We start from the raw sequence: 17,049 nt of genomic DNA, 5'->3' as shown, positions 1-17,049 counted from the left end.
AAGGTGTTGTATTCTCTTCCCTTGTTATTTCCTTTATCATTATTATTACTGATGGCAGCAGTAGTGGTTTGTGTTATACCTTAGTTACTGGACTGTTCTTATCTTAACCTGTGGGAGTTACATTCTTTTCGATTCTCCTTCCCATCCCTTCAGGAGTAGGGGGAGGGAGAGAAGGGGGGGGAGGGAGAAAGACTGCCTGGCTAACTTGACAACAGGGTTTAAACCATGACACATTGCCAGAGAGCAGGTGGTTTTGCTTTCTGTTCCCCTGCCTGCTGCCAGTGTGTATCCCTGCATGCTGCTCACTGCTGCCTGAGCATTGTGGTTGTCACAGACTATAGGAAATAAGGCTGAAAAAAAAGAGGAGGGCCTTTTGCAGTTCATAAAACAGCATAGCATGGCCTGGCTATGCCTAAAATCATTCCTGGCATAACCTGTTTAAGGATGAGTAACAAATAGGATTATCTTAACTGAAGTGATGCTCTGGGGTCCCTTATGCTCATCATCACATCAGATCTGTCTTCATCTCTGTTTTAGACACGTTTTGTAATGATCTGATTTAATTTCAGTAGCAACAGCAACAAAAAGTGACACCAGCACTTGTATGGATGGGGTTAGACTGATGCAGTGGTGCCTTTTCCTGGCTGTACTTCCACAAGGGAAGGGGTACAAAAATAAAGGAGGCTATGCAAGCACCACACTGCTTTGCAGAGTTACAGTACATCAAACCTTCAACAAAGAAGTGCTACACTGTGTAATTCAGGGTTCAGCACAGGGAGGCTCGGTGATCTGTATCTTCTTCACTGCTGTTTTAAACCTGAGTTTAAATTCCAACCTGACTCTGCTTGGGAAGATTAAGAAATGGTTGGTGCCATTTAAGAATCTGCACAGTTAAGGCAGCACAGTTCTACAGAGAAAAAAAGTCTGTGCTGCATGCACTCCAGTAGTGGGGTAATTTATTCATTGTAGCCCTGAAATAAGGGGATTTAAGCCAGAAGTATCAGTCTTAGGAAGAGGATATGATCTCTGCGTCATTTGCAAGCTGCTTCTTGCTGCTTGTGGGCCATGTGGGATGGGACCTTTAGAGAGCGATGTCTTTGGCCAGAGTTGCCTGGTTTTTAGGCAAAGGCTGTCTTTGTGCACAGGAGTGGCCTTGTCTCTGCTGAGGTCACAGGAGTGCAGGGCACTTAATCCAACGCATGCCAGCAAAGTGGTTTAGGATGAATTGGGGATCTGTGTGCACTCACACAGGCCCCCAAGAGCAAATAATCTGCCAGTGCTGGGGATAGCTAGCAGACATTTTGTCATGGCAGGGTCAGCTGAAGTCAGATCTCCTGCCCGCAAATGCCATGGGAAAGAAAAGGATTTGCGCCTGGGAGCTGAAGGGTGACTGCTGCTGGGTTTTGCCATTTTGGAAAGGCAGGTAGCATTTTCCACTCCCCCAGAGGTAGCCCTGGTAATAAATGTATATCAACTTTAAGATTTAAATTTTCCCCTGCTTTGCGGCTGAAGCTCCTGCAGGTCTGCTGGCACCCCATCTGGCATAGCCAAGGCTCCAGCTGCAGGGGACAACAGCTGAGTTGGGAGCAAGCATTATCCATACAGAAAGAAAACCATGTGCAGTGAAGTCCAGGCTGCCACGTGTCTTGCACGGTCACATTATCAGTGGCTTTGTGGTACAAAAAAGAAGTCCTCTGGGGTGGTGGTGATGGTGAAGATTTTCACAGCTCAGCTTCTCTGGCACGTGACTGGTGGAGGAAGTGAAGGAGTCCTTCCTCTCTAGAAGGATTGCTCTTTGAGCCATTTGTGAAATAGGATGATGCCTGTTCTTTCTGCCATGCCTTGGTCTGTTAGTCTGCATGGGGCATGGTCTAGGTGCTCTTTTACCGTCTGTAAGGGCTGAGAGGTTTATAAGAGACAGAAGATAGTGACCTTGAGGGTTGGGGTTTTATTTTTCTCACATGGAGCAGGAGTTGCCATCACCTGCTGCCTTCCCTCTGTCAGTTCATCCCAGCGTAAATGTGGCTCTTAATGATAACTTCCCTGTTTCCCTTCAAGTTTTATGATGAAGGAAAATTGCTCATTTTTTCCTCCACATGACTAACAGCTCTGAAGTTTTATCACTTTCACGTCTGGAGGTGGTGGGAGGAGGAAAGCCCCTGGATAAATAACAGGGAGGCATTTCAGTTCAGTTCCATCTCAGCATGTTCTGTATCTCCCTTGTTCCTGCCACACTCATGTGGAGAATATCATTAGAGACATTTATTATATGCCAGTGAGGGTTGCACTCATTAAAGAACAACAGTACCAGCTCTGGGGGTTCAAACCAAAATTATTTTCTTCCCACAGAGCTGAGCATCATCTTCTACCTTGGCAGCTGTCAGTTGGCCTCTCATAATGCACTGGAAATAAAGAATTTCCTTCTGAATTGGTGGTTATATCTGAATTGGTACATATTCCACTTTCTTGATCCCATCTCAGCTTTTGCTTCGTGAAGTCACAAGCGCTTGCAGGAGCCAGGTTTTTGTGGACACCTTACCACCATTACTGCTTTGAGTATGTGTTTCATATAGGCCCGTTGCTTTGTGTCTCCTGATACATTGCACTTATTTCGTCGTGATTTAATGACTTGCAGGGAATGGGAATCTTTTGTTTGTCTCCTTGGTCTTTCAGCCATGGGAATGAAACTCTCCTGCGTGGCATGAAGGTTTGCTGTCCTGCAGAAACACCTCCTTGTGTGAGCTTGAATGAGCAGGAGTGACTCCCCTGGGTGTTCATACAGTGAATTAGTGATGTCCCACTTAAAACGTGAGGTGCTGTGGAATCAAATGGTAGCCATCCATGGGCACATCGTAATAATGAGATGCTTTTTAGTGGGCAGCTCTTATTTGATGTATGCAGAGGGGAGGGCAGCATTTGGCAAAGGATTTCTGTAGGGTACGGTCCTGCCTAGTCAAAGCAGGTGCTAAGCAACACCTGGGGCAGAGCAAGCACTTAGCAAGCGCTGAGAATGATGGTTTAAATGTTAAATGTTCTTTACACTTACAGGATCAGGATACCTTACACAGACACTTTCTGTGTGAGCAGAAATATTGAAATATTTACCATAATGGGGGTGGAAAGGTGTTCTAGCACACATTCAACTCTTCTAGAACTACATGGCAGTCTTGGCACTTATTGCATAGCTAATTTATATACTTATTTTGACTGGGATAGTGGTGTTATTTCTTTGCTGTCCCCATCCTGTCTGTTTGAACCCCACCCGCTGTCTTATCTTGTACTAAACATGTGGGACAAGAGCTGTCATTGCTGTGTTTTGTAATTGGTTAGGTGCATTGCAGAACAAGGAGCATGGGTGTGCGCGTGGGTCTGTGCTCTCAGAGGCTCTGAGCCCAGGTGGGTTGAGAGCACAGTACCATGCCTAGAGGATTTTCTGCTAGGATCTTGATGCTTCCCTATAAATTGTAGCCCTTCTCTTGCATTAGCCTGAAATGCATGAAGTAGAGCACCCTAAAGGAAAAGAGGAGGGATGTGGGAGGAGGTTGGTTGCATTTGTACCAGGGCAATGCCAGGCCAGCTGATTGCCTGGTTGGGCACTGCCCTGCTCAGGCCCAAGCTCATTCCCATGAATCCTCTGTCCCCTCTCAATGAGTTGTCTAGTCCTGGTGGATCACCATGTTGCAATGTAAATCTCTTCCACAGCTGGAGCTTGGGCATGCACAGCAGGGACTTCAGCATACTTCCAGGTCCTCAGGAGCCTGGAGTGCCACAGTTGGCTTTATAGTGCAGCTACGAGGAGTTTTGTGGGTAGGATGAATGAAAGGGTGGAAAATATTCAGAAATAAGGCTTTTTTTCTTTTATATGAAGCTTTTTATTTTAATGGGAGAAGTCAGGGATGGAACAAAAGCTCTTTTTTTCTGTTTCCCTTTGGAAGTTAAATGGTCTCTTTAGAGAGAGAGAGGGCTTTATGGCAAGAAAAAAGGACAGAGGCATCTGTGAGATGAAGTGAACATGTGGAGGCAGGAGGAGGGGCACATGCATGTTTGTCCCTAATCCCCCTCCTGGTCTGAAGAGTACTCTGCGCATTCCAGGGAGTGCCCTTGGTGTAGCCCACGGTCTCCTCGCTGTTTGTCAAGCTGTGAGAGTTGCTGTAGATTCATCCTTGTGGCTGTCATAAGGGCTCTCCTTTCCAAAGAGAAATGTATTTTTTTTCCCAGTCTCTGAGGATCCAGGTGCCAACAGCCATGGCAGCTCAAATCAAAAGTTTCAAAGCCAAGGGTGCTGTGTCTGGTGTTTGGGAAGGAGTCTGAGTGCATGCTGGTGTGCACAGAATGTGATCACGGTGAAGCACCTGAGATGTCTCCACGTATAAATGGGGTGGTCTATTTCCAGCTCTTCCAGTAGGGTTAAAAGCATAAGATGTGGCTTGATTTTGACTGAGTAGATGTCTTTGGATGCAGGTGCTCAGCTCATCTGTCAGGTTGGAGATGCCCTCTTTGCGCCAGTGCAGTCAGAGGAAGTGATTGGTTGGGATGTCCACTCAGATGGCTGGTGGTCTGTAGCAGCAAACCAAGCAGCAAATGTGTTTGGCCGTCAGCAGGACCAGCTAATCTTGCATGTTTCCCTTCGCACAGATGTGCCGGCGAGTGTACAAAGGAATCCCACTTCAGGTGCGAGGCCAGGTCTGGTCACTTCTGCTGGATGTTGAGAAGATGAAGAAGGAGAACGAGGGAAAATACGAGGTACAGGCTGTTACTGGCAAAAAAAATGAGAGCAAGGTGATGGGGAGGCTGGTTTGGTGGGACTTCACCAGCAAGGCCAAGTGGGGCCCATGGTGGATGCAGGCATCTCCATCTCCACTCGCATGGGCAGGAGGGAAATAGGAGTTCCTACAGGGATGGTTTCAGGGACACCCAGCCCTTGCACCCTCCTTCACACAGTAGCAGCATGTCGAGTGATGTACACTGCGTGCTGGTGGTGCGGCCTGAACCATCTGTGAACTGCTGTGACCTTGAGAAGGAAAGGTTTGAAATTAGTGAGGACTGAAAATGGAAAGAGTATAAACCTTTTAACCATGGGTGTATACTAGGCTGGGGCCTTTTAGCATGTTATTCTGCTGCTTTCCCTAATATGCTGCTTCCATTTATTCTGCTGGTAGTTGTAAGTAAAGATGCTGTCAGTGTTAACTACATCCACAGGGAAGAGGGAGGGGAAGCTTAGGAAAGGTGCTGCTCATATCACTCCAGGGAGCTTGGGGAACTGTGGAGTAGCCACAAGTACCCTGAAGTGGGTAGGTGCTGGATGAGGGTACTCAAACCTCTCCGTGTGCTTGAAACTTTCACTTGGGGCATTTTGAAATGGGCAGCAAGGCCAAAAGCCTTAAACCAGCTGACAATGGGGCATCAGTCAAGAAACCCTATTAAGGGTAGGGTGAGGGCAGGTCTTGCAAGCTTGGGAGGGGGATTTCTGAGCACAGGGTCCTGGCTTACAACTTAGGTGTGCAACTGGAAATTAGCTGGCAGTGTTGGAAGAACTTGGATTGAAATGGTTTCTTTTATCTTGTATCTTTAATATTTTTATAAGTGTCTTGAAAGTTTCTATTAAAAATCACTCTTAAAATCAAATAGAAATAATTTTTCTATTAAAAATCACTTATTTTCTCTGCAGATAGGATAAAAGCCTGCCTTGCATTGCTTCCTGCCAGAGCTTTGCATGCTGTAGGCTTGGATTCCTTGGTACAAAAGAAGCAGTTTCTGTAGCATGTATTGAACAAGAACTTGAGTTACGGGGCTTCCTGTATTTTGCTATTTTGGGGGGAGCATATCAGCTCCTTTACTCTGCCTTTTTCCATAGGCAGTGTGTGGAACCCTGTGATTGATAATTAACTTATTTTCCAAACTTGTGTTACCATTTAGTTTGCATCACGTACCCAAGCGAAGATAAGGCTGTTGTGGAGACAGTTGCCTGTTAAAGGCAGGAGGCTGAGTGCTACTTTCCTGCAGGTGTTCCTAAAAATCCCTGCCTGTTAAGCACGATGATGCTAATGTTAATTATAGTTAGTCAAGCATAGATGTTAATAGTGAGATGCCACTGGGGGGGGGAGTCACGTGCAGGGGCTTGGGGAAGGTGCGCTGGGCTTACTGTAATAAACAGAGATAAGAAAGCTCTCCCAGTATGCAGATTCTTATCGTGCTCCCTCCCTTGAAGCTGTGCTGTGCAGGCAGCAAGCAGTCCAAACAAATGAAAGTCGTAAGGAGTTTATCTGTGCTCCAGAGGAGGTCTGTGATAAACAGGAGCTTCAGGCCTAATAGGCTTCGCTGGATGCAAACCCCCTACAAGCTCATCTTAATCTACCTCCTCTTTGATGCCACCTGCCACCAGTAATTAGCTCTCCCCTAATTTCCTCCAGAAGAGGCTTAGTGCAGGTCCTGGATGAGGGGGTTTGCTTTCAGGAAGGGACTAAGTGTCAGTTCCAGCTCTGTGTTCTGGAGGGGCTGGTCCCAAGGCCACTCCCTTTCTCTTTGCCTGTGAACCATGGCACAAAAGCCTGACTTTTGCATGCTCCTAGAGTTTTGAGTGTGCCACCTGGCACATGCCGAGTGATTTATCTTTTTTTATGCCCACTGCTCCCTCTGCAGAGATGTCCCCTGTGCGTGGGCTGGCGGAGGAGCTACTTTTCCAGCCATGTGGGATACTTTGCCCCCTGTGACTGTGCTGCCTCTAGAGTGATGCAACTAAAAAGCTGGGTCCAGTTGCTTCCACAGTGCTTTATCTTTTCCCAGCTGTCCTCCAAGTCCTCTCCATGCAAGTCTCCAAGTCTTCCTCAAGGCCATGGCAGCTCAGTTGTCCCTGATGCTTCAGGAGCCCAGAGGCTACTATGGGACATGCCACACTTGGTTTTAGTATGGGTGTGATGCTCTGCCTCCGTGGGGTTTTATAGACACAACTGAGAGGGCTTGAGGATAGCTGAGAAGGTGGCAGGAGAAATATGCTGGCCATGGGGCAGAGCAGAGGCATCTTGACTACCTGATGCTTTATAAAAAGTCTCTGGGATGGCACCTCCAGCTTCCCAGCCTGTGCTCTGCCACCAGCTTGCAGCAGTAATGACCTCAACAGAGGATCTGTAGGGTCCTCAGGTTATTTAAGGGAAAAAAGGAGAACAACCCATCCTGGGCTTCTTGTTTATCATATGCAGAATGGTAAACAAGCCTTCTGGGTGCATGGAGGTGACAAAGTGCAACCTACCTGCTATTCAGCTATTCAGAGTCACTGCTATTTAGGTGCACTGATGTAAAAAAGGCCCAGAGTAGGATTTTTTACAGTCTTTGAGAGGTTTCTGTGTTGCTTTGGCAGGGAAAACAAGAGGGCCTTTAGCAGGCAAATTTGAATTGAAGTGATGCAGTGCATATGAATAATCATCTTGTCTCAGGTATTCTGCCTGCTTTATAGAGGGCAGGGAGCTGTAAGATGCAGAGAGCTTGGGATTTACATCAGGGAAGTGATGTTGTTCATCAAATCTTCATTCCATTGTCACTTTTATCCTCCCTTGTCTTGTGCAGGCAATAATTCAAAATAGCCTGTGCACTGTTGCTCATCCATACAGCTGCTTTCAAGGCTGGAGTTAATATTCCCAGGATGCTGTGACTGCTCCAAGGATTGGCTGTGTTGGATACATCTGGGTACTAATGACCTTTTGATGTTCCCCAGAGCTGATGTGGTCATCCTGGGAGGTCAACAGCAGCCTGGAAGCGCTTTGTATCAGGCTGACAAGCAAGGACGGTAGCTGCTGGAGCAGATGATTAAGTATCTACGCAGATGTGCTATTTTCTGTCTCCTGTGTGAGCAAGGATGGGTCCTGATCCTGGGCTCAAGGCAAGCTGGGCTTGCTGCTCATCTCTGCTGCCCCAACCTGCCGGTGGATCTTAGGCTGCCTGAAGACAGTCACAAAATGTATTTTATTAATGCAACTAACTTGGAGGGATATTGACTCTGGAGAGATATTAAAGGGGGGCATAATCACCAGTGTTATCTAAAGGCTGTGAGATGAGATGCTTTGCAATAGCAAAATGGTCCTTGCCTGCATGCACAGGGCTGAGCAGTGGGTTACAAATGGGACAGCAGCAGGATTCGTCCAAGGACCATCTTCAACTTGAGACACTAAGGGTGCAATTGGTTGAGATGGGCTTAGCTTTGGTTTGAGTTTCCTTTTTTTGCAGTGGACTTCAGTCCTTTATCTCTGTCATGCTTCCTTAGTCAGCATCAGAGGGAACATGGGGATTCTTGGCTTTGAGTTTAGCTTCTGTTCTGGAATCTGACTTACAATTTGCACCAGTCCAAGGGAATACCCCAAAACTGCTTTCCGAGGGGAAGCTTCTTAAACCTAAGATGATTCTCTTCTGCAGGGGAAGTAGCAGTTGGAGAGCACTTCATAGAGCCCATCATAACAGTTTAGATTTTATTATAGCTGGGCCTCTGAAAATGGACTTGGGACTTGGTGCATACATCTGTGTTGGTTCCTTAAGGAAGTGTATCATTCCCTAAGCACCAGCAGAGGTCTTAATGCTTTAAAGCAGCCAGACTGGGTACCACAAAGAAATCAAATAGATCAGAGCAGAATTTATTGTAAAGATTATTTTAGATTCTGAAAACTTTGCATTGGAAGATGGGCAATGGCTGGATTGTGAGTGTGAGGTTGTCCCCTTCTCACTTGAGCCAGCAGCACAGCCGAGGGGCTGGGGGTTCGCCTCCGGGCTGCAGATGGCTGCAAGATGGCAGCGTCCCCAAGTGGCTCTGTGGTAGCTCTGTGCAGCTCACACACTCCTGCTCTAGGAAGCATGCCTTCTCGCTATGTGGAGGGACAGAAGCATGGACTGAAATGATGCCTGACTCCTCGTCTCTGTCTGCCCCTTTCCCAGCAAATGAAAGAACAAGCAAAGAGCTTTTCATCGGAAATCAAGCAGATAGATTTGGACGTTAACCGCACCTTCCGAAACCACATCATGTTTCGGGATCGCTATGGAGTGAAGTGAGTATGGGAGGCTTTAGAGCCAGTGGGTATGCATGGGATGAACTGGATGGGGTGGTCAGCAGCCTCCTGGCTTGTGGTGGCCACCAGTACCCTGGCTCAGAGCAGCTCACAGGAGAGCGAAGCCATCTCTGCCTGCTCCATAAACCATCAGCACATGGTACAAGCCACATATGTGGGATTCTGATTCTGTCTTTAGAAAGGTCCACGCTGGACCATGTTCAACCCCAGTTCTTGAGCCAAGTGTCAGCCTGTTGTGATGCCTTGTTCCCCAAGGTGCTAGGGTTGCAGTTGTAGAGGGCTTGGTTTGGCATGGCTGGGATGGCAGGGTGGGTCCTTCAGGAGCTGGGTGGGATGGGGTGGACTTGGTTTCCACAACATACGGGGTTGAAGAGGTTTAACAAAGTGGCTTTGTCACCTGTCTAGGACGAAGCCTGTACTCTGTGTCTATATGGTGATGACCCTTTCAGCAAGGAGGGAAGGGAGGAAGCAGCCTTCTAATAAAATGGTGTCAGTGCTTTCCCCCAAGATGTATAACACTTCATGCTTGCGTGGTTGCAAGTCTGTTAAAATCCCACCACCACTCCAAACCTAAAGATTTGTTCAACACAGTGTGTTTAGGTACATGCGTGTCTCTGCAGGAGACCTGGTGATGGAGCAGACTGGCTCAGCCCTGATCCGTGGGGCTGCTGGTAACTCCCACTTGAAGGAAGAGGTGTCGTCCCACATGCCCATCAAGGTGCTTTCTGGTTCTGTGAGCCCTCCTCCTTGCAAAAGGCATAAGTGCCAGCTGGCTAGGTGTTTTCAGAGCTTTTGCTCTCTGTGCTTATGCGTTGGTGTGCAGATAAATTTGGAGACCTTGTGCTCAGGTGTTTCAATATCCTTTTTTCTCCCCAGGCAACAGGCACTCTTCCACGTCCTATCAGCATACTCAGTCTATAACACTGTAAGTAGTTAGTCCAGTTGAAGTGAATAGTGTTGTGCTTTATATATATATATATGTATATATAAACATTAAAAAGGGTTTATATATTTTTATATGTATATTCATGTATATTTATTCGTGTGTGTATGTATCTATGCACCCCCACACTTAGCCAGTGGTAATTCCAGTTTTAAGTCCTAATACTAGTTTGTACCGACAGCTGCAAGACTCACAAGCAGCACAAGACTGCACACTAAGTTCGTTTTGTCATCTGGTAAATGACATCTGGCAGATGCATTTTGGTTGAGTCTCAGCAAAGGGAATTGCCCTTTGGCTTTGCAGCAAGACTGTCCTCCTGGCTGAAAGTCCATCAAGTTCTCACTTCTTGCCGTATACTGAATTTATTGCAGCAAACCAGTCATTTTTAGCTGAAGGGCACAGTCAGAATGAGACTAAATTAGCAGCTGAACTTACTGTCTCCATCTCCAGGAGGGCAGAGTTACCCCCGAAGGCACAGAAGATGGTCAGTGGGGGTAGTTAAGGAAAGAAAGATCCCACCTTCCCTCATACCAGATAAATGCTTACCAGATTTGTTTATTCTTTAATCACTTCAGTGCTCATGTGTCTGAAGGAATCCAAAACAGGATTGAAGCCACATGCTCTTTGTCATCCCATCCCCTATTCCTTGAAGTAGCTGAAGGCACCTCTTATGTTGAGATTTCTGTCCCTCACCTTCCAGGCTTGAGCAGGGCTGGAGGAGGGAGCGTCATGGTGCGGGGCATTGCCTACTAGAGTTAGTCTGGAGGAAGGGCACAAAAATGGTCAAGAGTGCCAGAATACCTCTCCCATGGAGAAAGGCTGAGAGTTGGGGTTCTTCAGCCTGGATAAGAGAAAGCTGTCCAGGGGGAGACTATTTTAGCCTTTCAGTATAGAAGGGGGTCTTATAAGAAAGGTGGAAAGACTTTTTACCAGGGCCTCTAGTGACAGGACAAGGGGCAACATTTTTAAACCGAAAGATGATAGGTTTAGGTTGGACATAAGGAAGACGTTTTTTACAATGAAGGTGGTGAGACACTGGCACAGGTTGCCCAGAGAAACTGCGGCTGCTCCATCCTTGGAAGTGTTCAAGGCCAGGTTGGATGGGGCTTTGAGCAACCTGGTCTGGTGGAAGGTGTCTTTGCCTGTGGCACAGGGTTGGACTAGATGTTCTTCAAAGGTCCCTTCCAACCCAAGCCACTCTATGAGGCATTAACATGGTAGATGCTGCAGACATATGGGAGCTGTGAATCTGAGCATAAACAATAAAGACCTTAAAGTGAGACAGAGGAGAGGGAAACACAGACAGCCTGACCTGCTTCTGCAGGTTTAGCATCATGGTGGGGTCTGACAGCATGGCAACATGTGTGCCCCTCTTGGCTCTTGCAGGAAGTGAGCTACTGCCAAGGGATGAGCCAGATTGCAGCCATTCTCCTGATGTACTTAAACGAAGAGGATGCATTTTGGGCACTGGCACAGCTGCTGACCAATCAGCGTCACGCCATGCATGGTAAGGCTGGGGTGGGATGCGGATGGGGGCTCTTGCAGTGGGAGGGAAGGCTGTTTGGGTTGGTCAGTAGAGCCTCATTTTTCCTTACATACTTGTTTAAAATGGGTAAGACTTAGTTATGTGCTGATGTAACCCGATTACAGAGCTGAACTTCACTCTTGGAGACAGACAAGTTCATCAGAGAAAAATGTGGTTTATCAGCACTGAGCTTTAGTGCTCAGTAATTAATGCTTTCACAGAGGTGCTGTCTTCCCTTCCAAGTGCCTTGCCCTTGGCAGTCAATTAACTCAAGGTTGCAGGTTTTTTAAGAACTCTCACAGAAGTACATGTAAGAGCATCATGTAATGCTCCGTTTCTAGCATGCCAGAGCCACGTACCCTTGTGTTTTTATGAAGATATGATTCCACCAAATGTACTGAATTATTTTATTTCAAACACATTAAAGATCCTTTTGTCTTACTTGTGGTTAGCAGTAATCTATGCACAGAAGGTTACTTTATGAGCGGAGGGCTAAGCCTTATGGCTTGATAGCTCCAGGCAGTCTTAAATGCATGTCCTACTAGATTATGGAGTGCTGCACAAGCTTTTGTTGGAACATCAGCTTTTCCCTGAACCTTGGTAAGCATCAAGATGTGTTGAGAGAGGTCTTGACCAAGCCAAGTCTCAGGTGGGGTGGTGAGCGAGACTGCTGTGCTGGGGTTAGTGCTGAGAGTGCTGTTGCCCATGCGGAATAGGTTGAAGGGTGGGCTCTGGAGGGATGCCAGGGGAGGTAGCTGAGTGCACTGTAGTCCTGCTGACTTCAACAGGCAGTGCAGGGGATGAGTTTCTAGAAAATCAGGCGGCCCCCCATGACTACTGCAGAGCTTTTCTGATTATTTTTTTATTTCTCCTATCTTTTCTCATTAGGTTTTTTCATTCCTGGGTTCCCAAAGCTGCAGAGATTCCAGGCTCACCATGAGCAGATTTTAAGCAAGATGGTTCCCAAACTGAAGAAGCACATGGTATCTTTTTGCTATCCCATGCTAATAATCACGTTTTAATGCTAGAGCAATTAGTGTAATGGTCTGCCAGGGATACGCACTACTGAACATATTTCTAACAGTGTAGGACTGCTTCAGCTGCAAAGAGGCAAGTGTTTATTAAATGGGATGCCTGGATCTTGGTTATCATTTGCTTGCTGGTCATCATTAGTGTAGTAACTGCTAAAATCTAACAGCTTCCTTCAGAAAGCCAGGCAGGAAGGCTCACAGAGCCTGCAGCAAAAGGAGCTGTTTTGTACAGCAGCAAGGCTGGGCTGTGTTGTTACACCAGATGCAAAGCCCAAAGGGTGATGCTGGACTTAATTCAGTAATTATTAGCCCCAAGTGATTGCATTTAATAGGTTTGCTGTTATTTAAAGACAAGAGGGGTGTGAGATTTGCTGTGTGTTTTGTTGCTTGGGCATGTCCAGTTGTTTTCGCTCTGGCAGATGGTAGGAGCCCATTTGGTGTCTGGAAGAGCATCTGCAGGAGACATCAACTGCAGTCTAATGTCTAGGCTACTATTTTGCAGCACCTGCTTCCTTTTCTTTTTCCCCTTCCCCACCCTCTTGCATTTGCTGTAGACAGTTGGTATTCAGTGGCCAGACTCCTGAAGCTTTCTTATGTTCCCAAGGGGTTCAGAGGTCCAGCTTCAGGGAAAGCTGTTTATATTGCCATCATCTGCAACAGCTCTTGCTTTGTGCTGCAAATGAGCTGGCCCTGTCTATAAGAGTGAAACAGAGTCAGGACAGGTTTTTTACCTAATTGTACCCTTGGGGAGGATGAGCAAGGAGGATGGAAATAACTCTCTGAAAGGTGCTTGTGCCTCCTGGCTTCCAAAAGGCTCCCGAGGCTTGCAGGTGCCCAACACTAGCCAAAGCAAAGACCAGAGCTGGGTGTTAATCCCCTAGGCTTCTTTTTCTTCCTGTCCTCACTGCCTTGCTGGCTTTGCAGGAACGGTCGCATCAAGTTTATGCACTTGCAGGGCACTGTGCATCCCAGCACCAGCTGTGCCCTGCCATCAGCTATGCCAGAAAAAACAAAGCTGTGCGTGGGTGCTGTGCTGGGTCTCAGATGGGTGAAAAAGTGATAGGCCAAGGTGGTGATGGTGAGGTTTTAAAGTTTTCCTTGGTCTGTCGGGCTGTCCTGCTCCTGCATCAGACATGACATGCAAATGAGGTAGTGCTAGCAAAGCTGGCTTGACTGTGCTGGTCTGGATTTGCCTGTGGAATACTTGGGGTTAATCATTTTTGTGGTGCTCAAAGAGGCTCACATAGGAATTGCTATGGAAACAAAAAAGATAGTCTGCAAGGAGTGCATGGTTTGGGTTCATGGAAGTGTTTTGTAACTCCCTGGAGCAGGTAAAAGTCAGAGAAAGCTTCTAGGAATCCCTCTCCAAAGTTGTGACTGAAATCTGGCCACGTCAAGGATCAGGTTCAATGCAAATCTTGGGCAAAGACCCAGAGCAGGGCTTCAAAACTGGTATTTGAAGCAGGGGCTTTGTTGGAAGACAAACTGCAGACAGATCCTGCACCCAGACCCCAGCTTTAATAAGCCAACCAGCCAGCCTCCCCCAAAGCCCTATGAGTTGCTTGAACCTTCAGCAGCCAGCCTGATGAAATGCCTGCCTCTCTTTGTTATCTCCTCCTAGGACAAGGAGCAGATGACTACAGGGATTTACACAACCAAGTGGTTCCTGCAGTGTTTCATTGACCGGGTGAGGATGGTTTTGGGTTGTTTGCTGCCCTGCTGCTTGCATGCATGGTTAATCTGCCTGTTTTTATAAAAAGTATCATAATTTGAAGAAAGTGTTGGTATTCTGTGAGGTGGGATATTGTGCACACTCATAAGGCAAAACCTTTAATAAGGGAGAAGTTAAAAATAACTGAATGTCACTGATGGCAAGCCAGTTCATGCTGCCTTATCACAAGAGGTCACTGGGAGAAGGCTCAGCAGCAGCAGTATCTAAGCTGCAAACTTGGGAGAGATCTTTCTCTTGCCCACTGGCACTGGTGCAAAGGCAATTAACCTCACTTTGGCTCTGGAAACAACATAGGGAGATGAAGAGCTGGAGGCACAAACCTCAACAAATAGCACTGCAGGCAAAGGAGCGGACTGGGCACTGGAGACACATGAAAGTGTGAGAAAATTGCTCTGATTCGTCCAGAGCTAATTTGCCAGTCCTGAGCTAAGACTAATTTATTTTTAGGGGCACTATTGTGCTTGCACACTTAAAAGCAGTATCCAGGCTTGCTCATGTTTATGATATCTGTGTGTCCCCAGGCTCAATTTTCTGCTGCCCCATTTCCTATAAAACAGTGGATGACCTTTTCCCCTCGAGAGGAAACTCACTGGTTTGCAGTCTGTCCCTAAATGCTGTATAAAATGTGAAAGTTCCTTTAATTGGAGTAATATGGTAAAAGAGCTGTGATGGCCAGTCATGCCAGACTCTGGAGAGTAAGCACAGCATCCTAAATTTGAACACAGTGGGACTATTATTAATTTTTGTGTTGGTGAGATGCCTTGAATCTTTGTTGGGAGATGATGGGCTGCTCCATCATTAGTTCACCCCTGTTTGTAAGATTGGGTCTGGGTGCAAATGAAAGCCTCTTGCAGAGGTTTTTCTAGAAGACATAAGATAAGCCTGCATGTAAGGAAGACCACTTCTCTAGGCACCAAAGGAGTGATTTTTTAATTTTTTTTTAATGCTTAGTGAAGCACTTGGACCTTCAGACCTATCCCATAAATAGCCCTTCATCTGTCTGGGCAATATAGATGGATACAGGAGTGGTTTTGTGCACTTGCAAGGCTGAGCATATTAGGCAGACCCATGTGCTACAATGCCTGTGTAGAAGCTTTCTCCTTTTTTCTGCATTTGTGGATGGATTGTAAGTACTTTTCCAGCCACCCAAGGGTATTATTGGCTTTAAGGCAAAACCATAGCTGATGAAAGAGGTTTTTGTGTTACAGATGAATCCTGGTCATCCAGTGCCTTGCCTTGCTGTGTGTTTTGATGCAAGGAGACGTAGTGATGCCAACAACCTCTCTACAATCGTTCAATCAATTAGTGCTAACATGTGTGATGCTGATGAGCTGGTTTTATGTTTGAAACAGACCCCGTTCACCCTCACCTTGCGGCTGTGGGATATCTACATCCTAGAAGGAGAGAGGGTGCTGACGGCCATGGCTTACACCATACTCAAACTGCACAAAAGTAAGGTCCTAGCAGAGTGTGTCTCGTATGGCAGAAGTGGCTCTATGCTAGGCCACCCTTGTGCTGTTGACACAGAAAGCCTTGCTGGTCACTACGAGCCTGCTTGCTGCCTTGTGCTGGCCACAAAAAGGGGCAGTCCCATGATGAGGCTCTGGGGAAGAAATGAGATGACACAAGGGTTGAAATGCTGTGCTTGGTGCACAGCAAACCCCAGCTGAAACACTCCCAGCTGCCTCTTTCTGCATGCTGCACCCCACATCTTTTATTACCATGGGTTTAGGGGCAATACAGACAGCAACCCATCTGTCTGCAAAGCTCTGTGGCATTTCAGCTGATAAGGCTGTAGAGGGAGAAATAAATCCATTTAATATGCTTCTAAAATGACCAAAACCTGGTTTTCTTACATAACATTAAGATGGTGATATTTCTACATAGAGATCTTTGGGACTTTGAACCCCTCTGCTACCATAAGCTAGCAGTCTTGCTTTTTCACCCTGTTAGATCTTTAATCTGGAACAGGAGAGATGCTGATAGCGCATGCTAGGAACCTTTGGGCTAGTGGGATTTATGGTGCTGCATATGTTGGCTTCTGCAAACACTCATCCTGCTCTTCCTTCAGTTGCGTGAAGAACAGGCTATCAAGAAATAATACATCTTCAAGTATCCCATTTGTTTGCAAAGACTGTGAAACTGGCAGGCAGGCAGAAGGAGAGAAATAATCTCTCCTCCCTAAGGAATGTGTCATGTGGATTGGCATTCCTCCCTGCATCCCATCCCTTGCTGCATCCCTGAGGTGGTTCAGCATCTCTGCCTGCATCCCTGCCTGGTGGCTGTTCAGTCTGACACTCCGAGTCTATCTCATGGAGCTTTTCCTCCTCCTAGAGGTATTGCTGAGAACTTCCAGAAATAGCCTAAAATGTGCATCCTGGTCAGCATAGGTCCCAGCCACTGCTGAGCTACTGCCCAGAGGTGGCACAGGTGTGTGAATGTATCGACAATCCTGAGTAACAGCAGGAAGGTAGGAGAGAGGCAGAAATGTTCAGGCTGTCCCACCTCACAGTGGGAACAGCAGCAGAATCCCAGATAAAACCAAAGCACTGCAGCCCACACTTTGGCCATGCCACTGCCATTCCTCCTGTCTGCTGCCCCCAGAACGCTTGCTGAAGATGACGCTGGAAGATTTACGGGAGTTTCTGCAGGAGAAAATCGCCGCTTCCCTGCAGTACGAGGATGATGCCGTCATTGAGCAACTGCAGGTGTCCATGACCGAACTGCGCAAGATGAAATGTGACCTCCCCCCGCCAGGTGGGTAGCAGGGA

General features: G+C 47.0%; 1 protein-coding gene across 13 annotated transcripts in view; it reads left to right on the top strand.

Moving 5' to 3' along the window:
• LOC308221530 (uncharacterized protein) overlaps positions 1-17,049 on the top strand; it is a 78,035-nt gene that overhangs the window by 56,216 nt on the left and 4,770 nt on the right. For all 13 annotated transcript variants that reach the window (XM_080618576.1, XM_080618569.1, XM_080618567.1 and 10 more), the window contains 8 exons: positions 4,636-4,743; positions 8,917-9,026; positions 9,924-9,972; positions 11,377-11,497; positions 12,404-12,498; positions 14,168-14,233; positions 15,631-15,730; positions 16,883-17,035. In XM_080618576.1, the coding sequence (XP_080474702.1) occupies positions 4,636-4,743; positions 8,917-9,026; positions 9,924-9,972; positions 11,377-11,497; positions 12,404-12,498; positions 14,168-14,233; positions 15,631-15,730; positions 16,883-17,035 (802 nt within the window). The remainder of the gene's footprint in view (positions 1-4,635; positions 4,744-8,916; positions 9,027-9,923; positions 9,973-11,376; positions 11,498-12,403; positions 12,499-14,167; positions 14,234-15,630; positions 15,731-16,882; positions 17,036-17,049) is intronic.

The sequence above is a fragment of the Psittacula echo genome (genome assembly GCF_963264785.1).
Source record: "Psittacula echo genome assembly, chromosome: 5".
In the NCBI taxonomy this organism is placed as follows: domain Eukaryota; kingdom Metazoa; phylum Chordata; class Aves; order Psittaciformes; family Psittacidae; genus Psittacula; species Psittacula echo.
The sequence above is the reverse complement of the archived record's forward strand: the minus strand, read 5'-3'. Positions and strand labels throughout refer to the sequence as shown.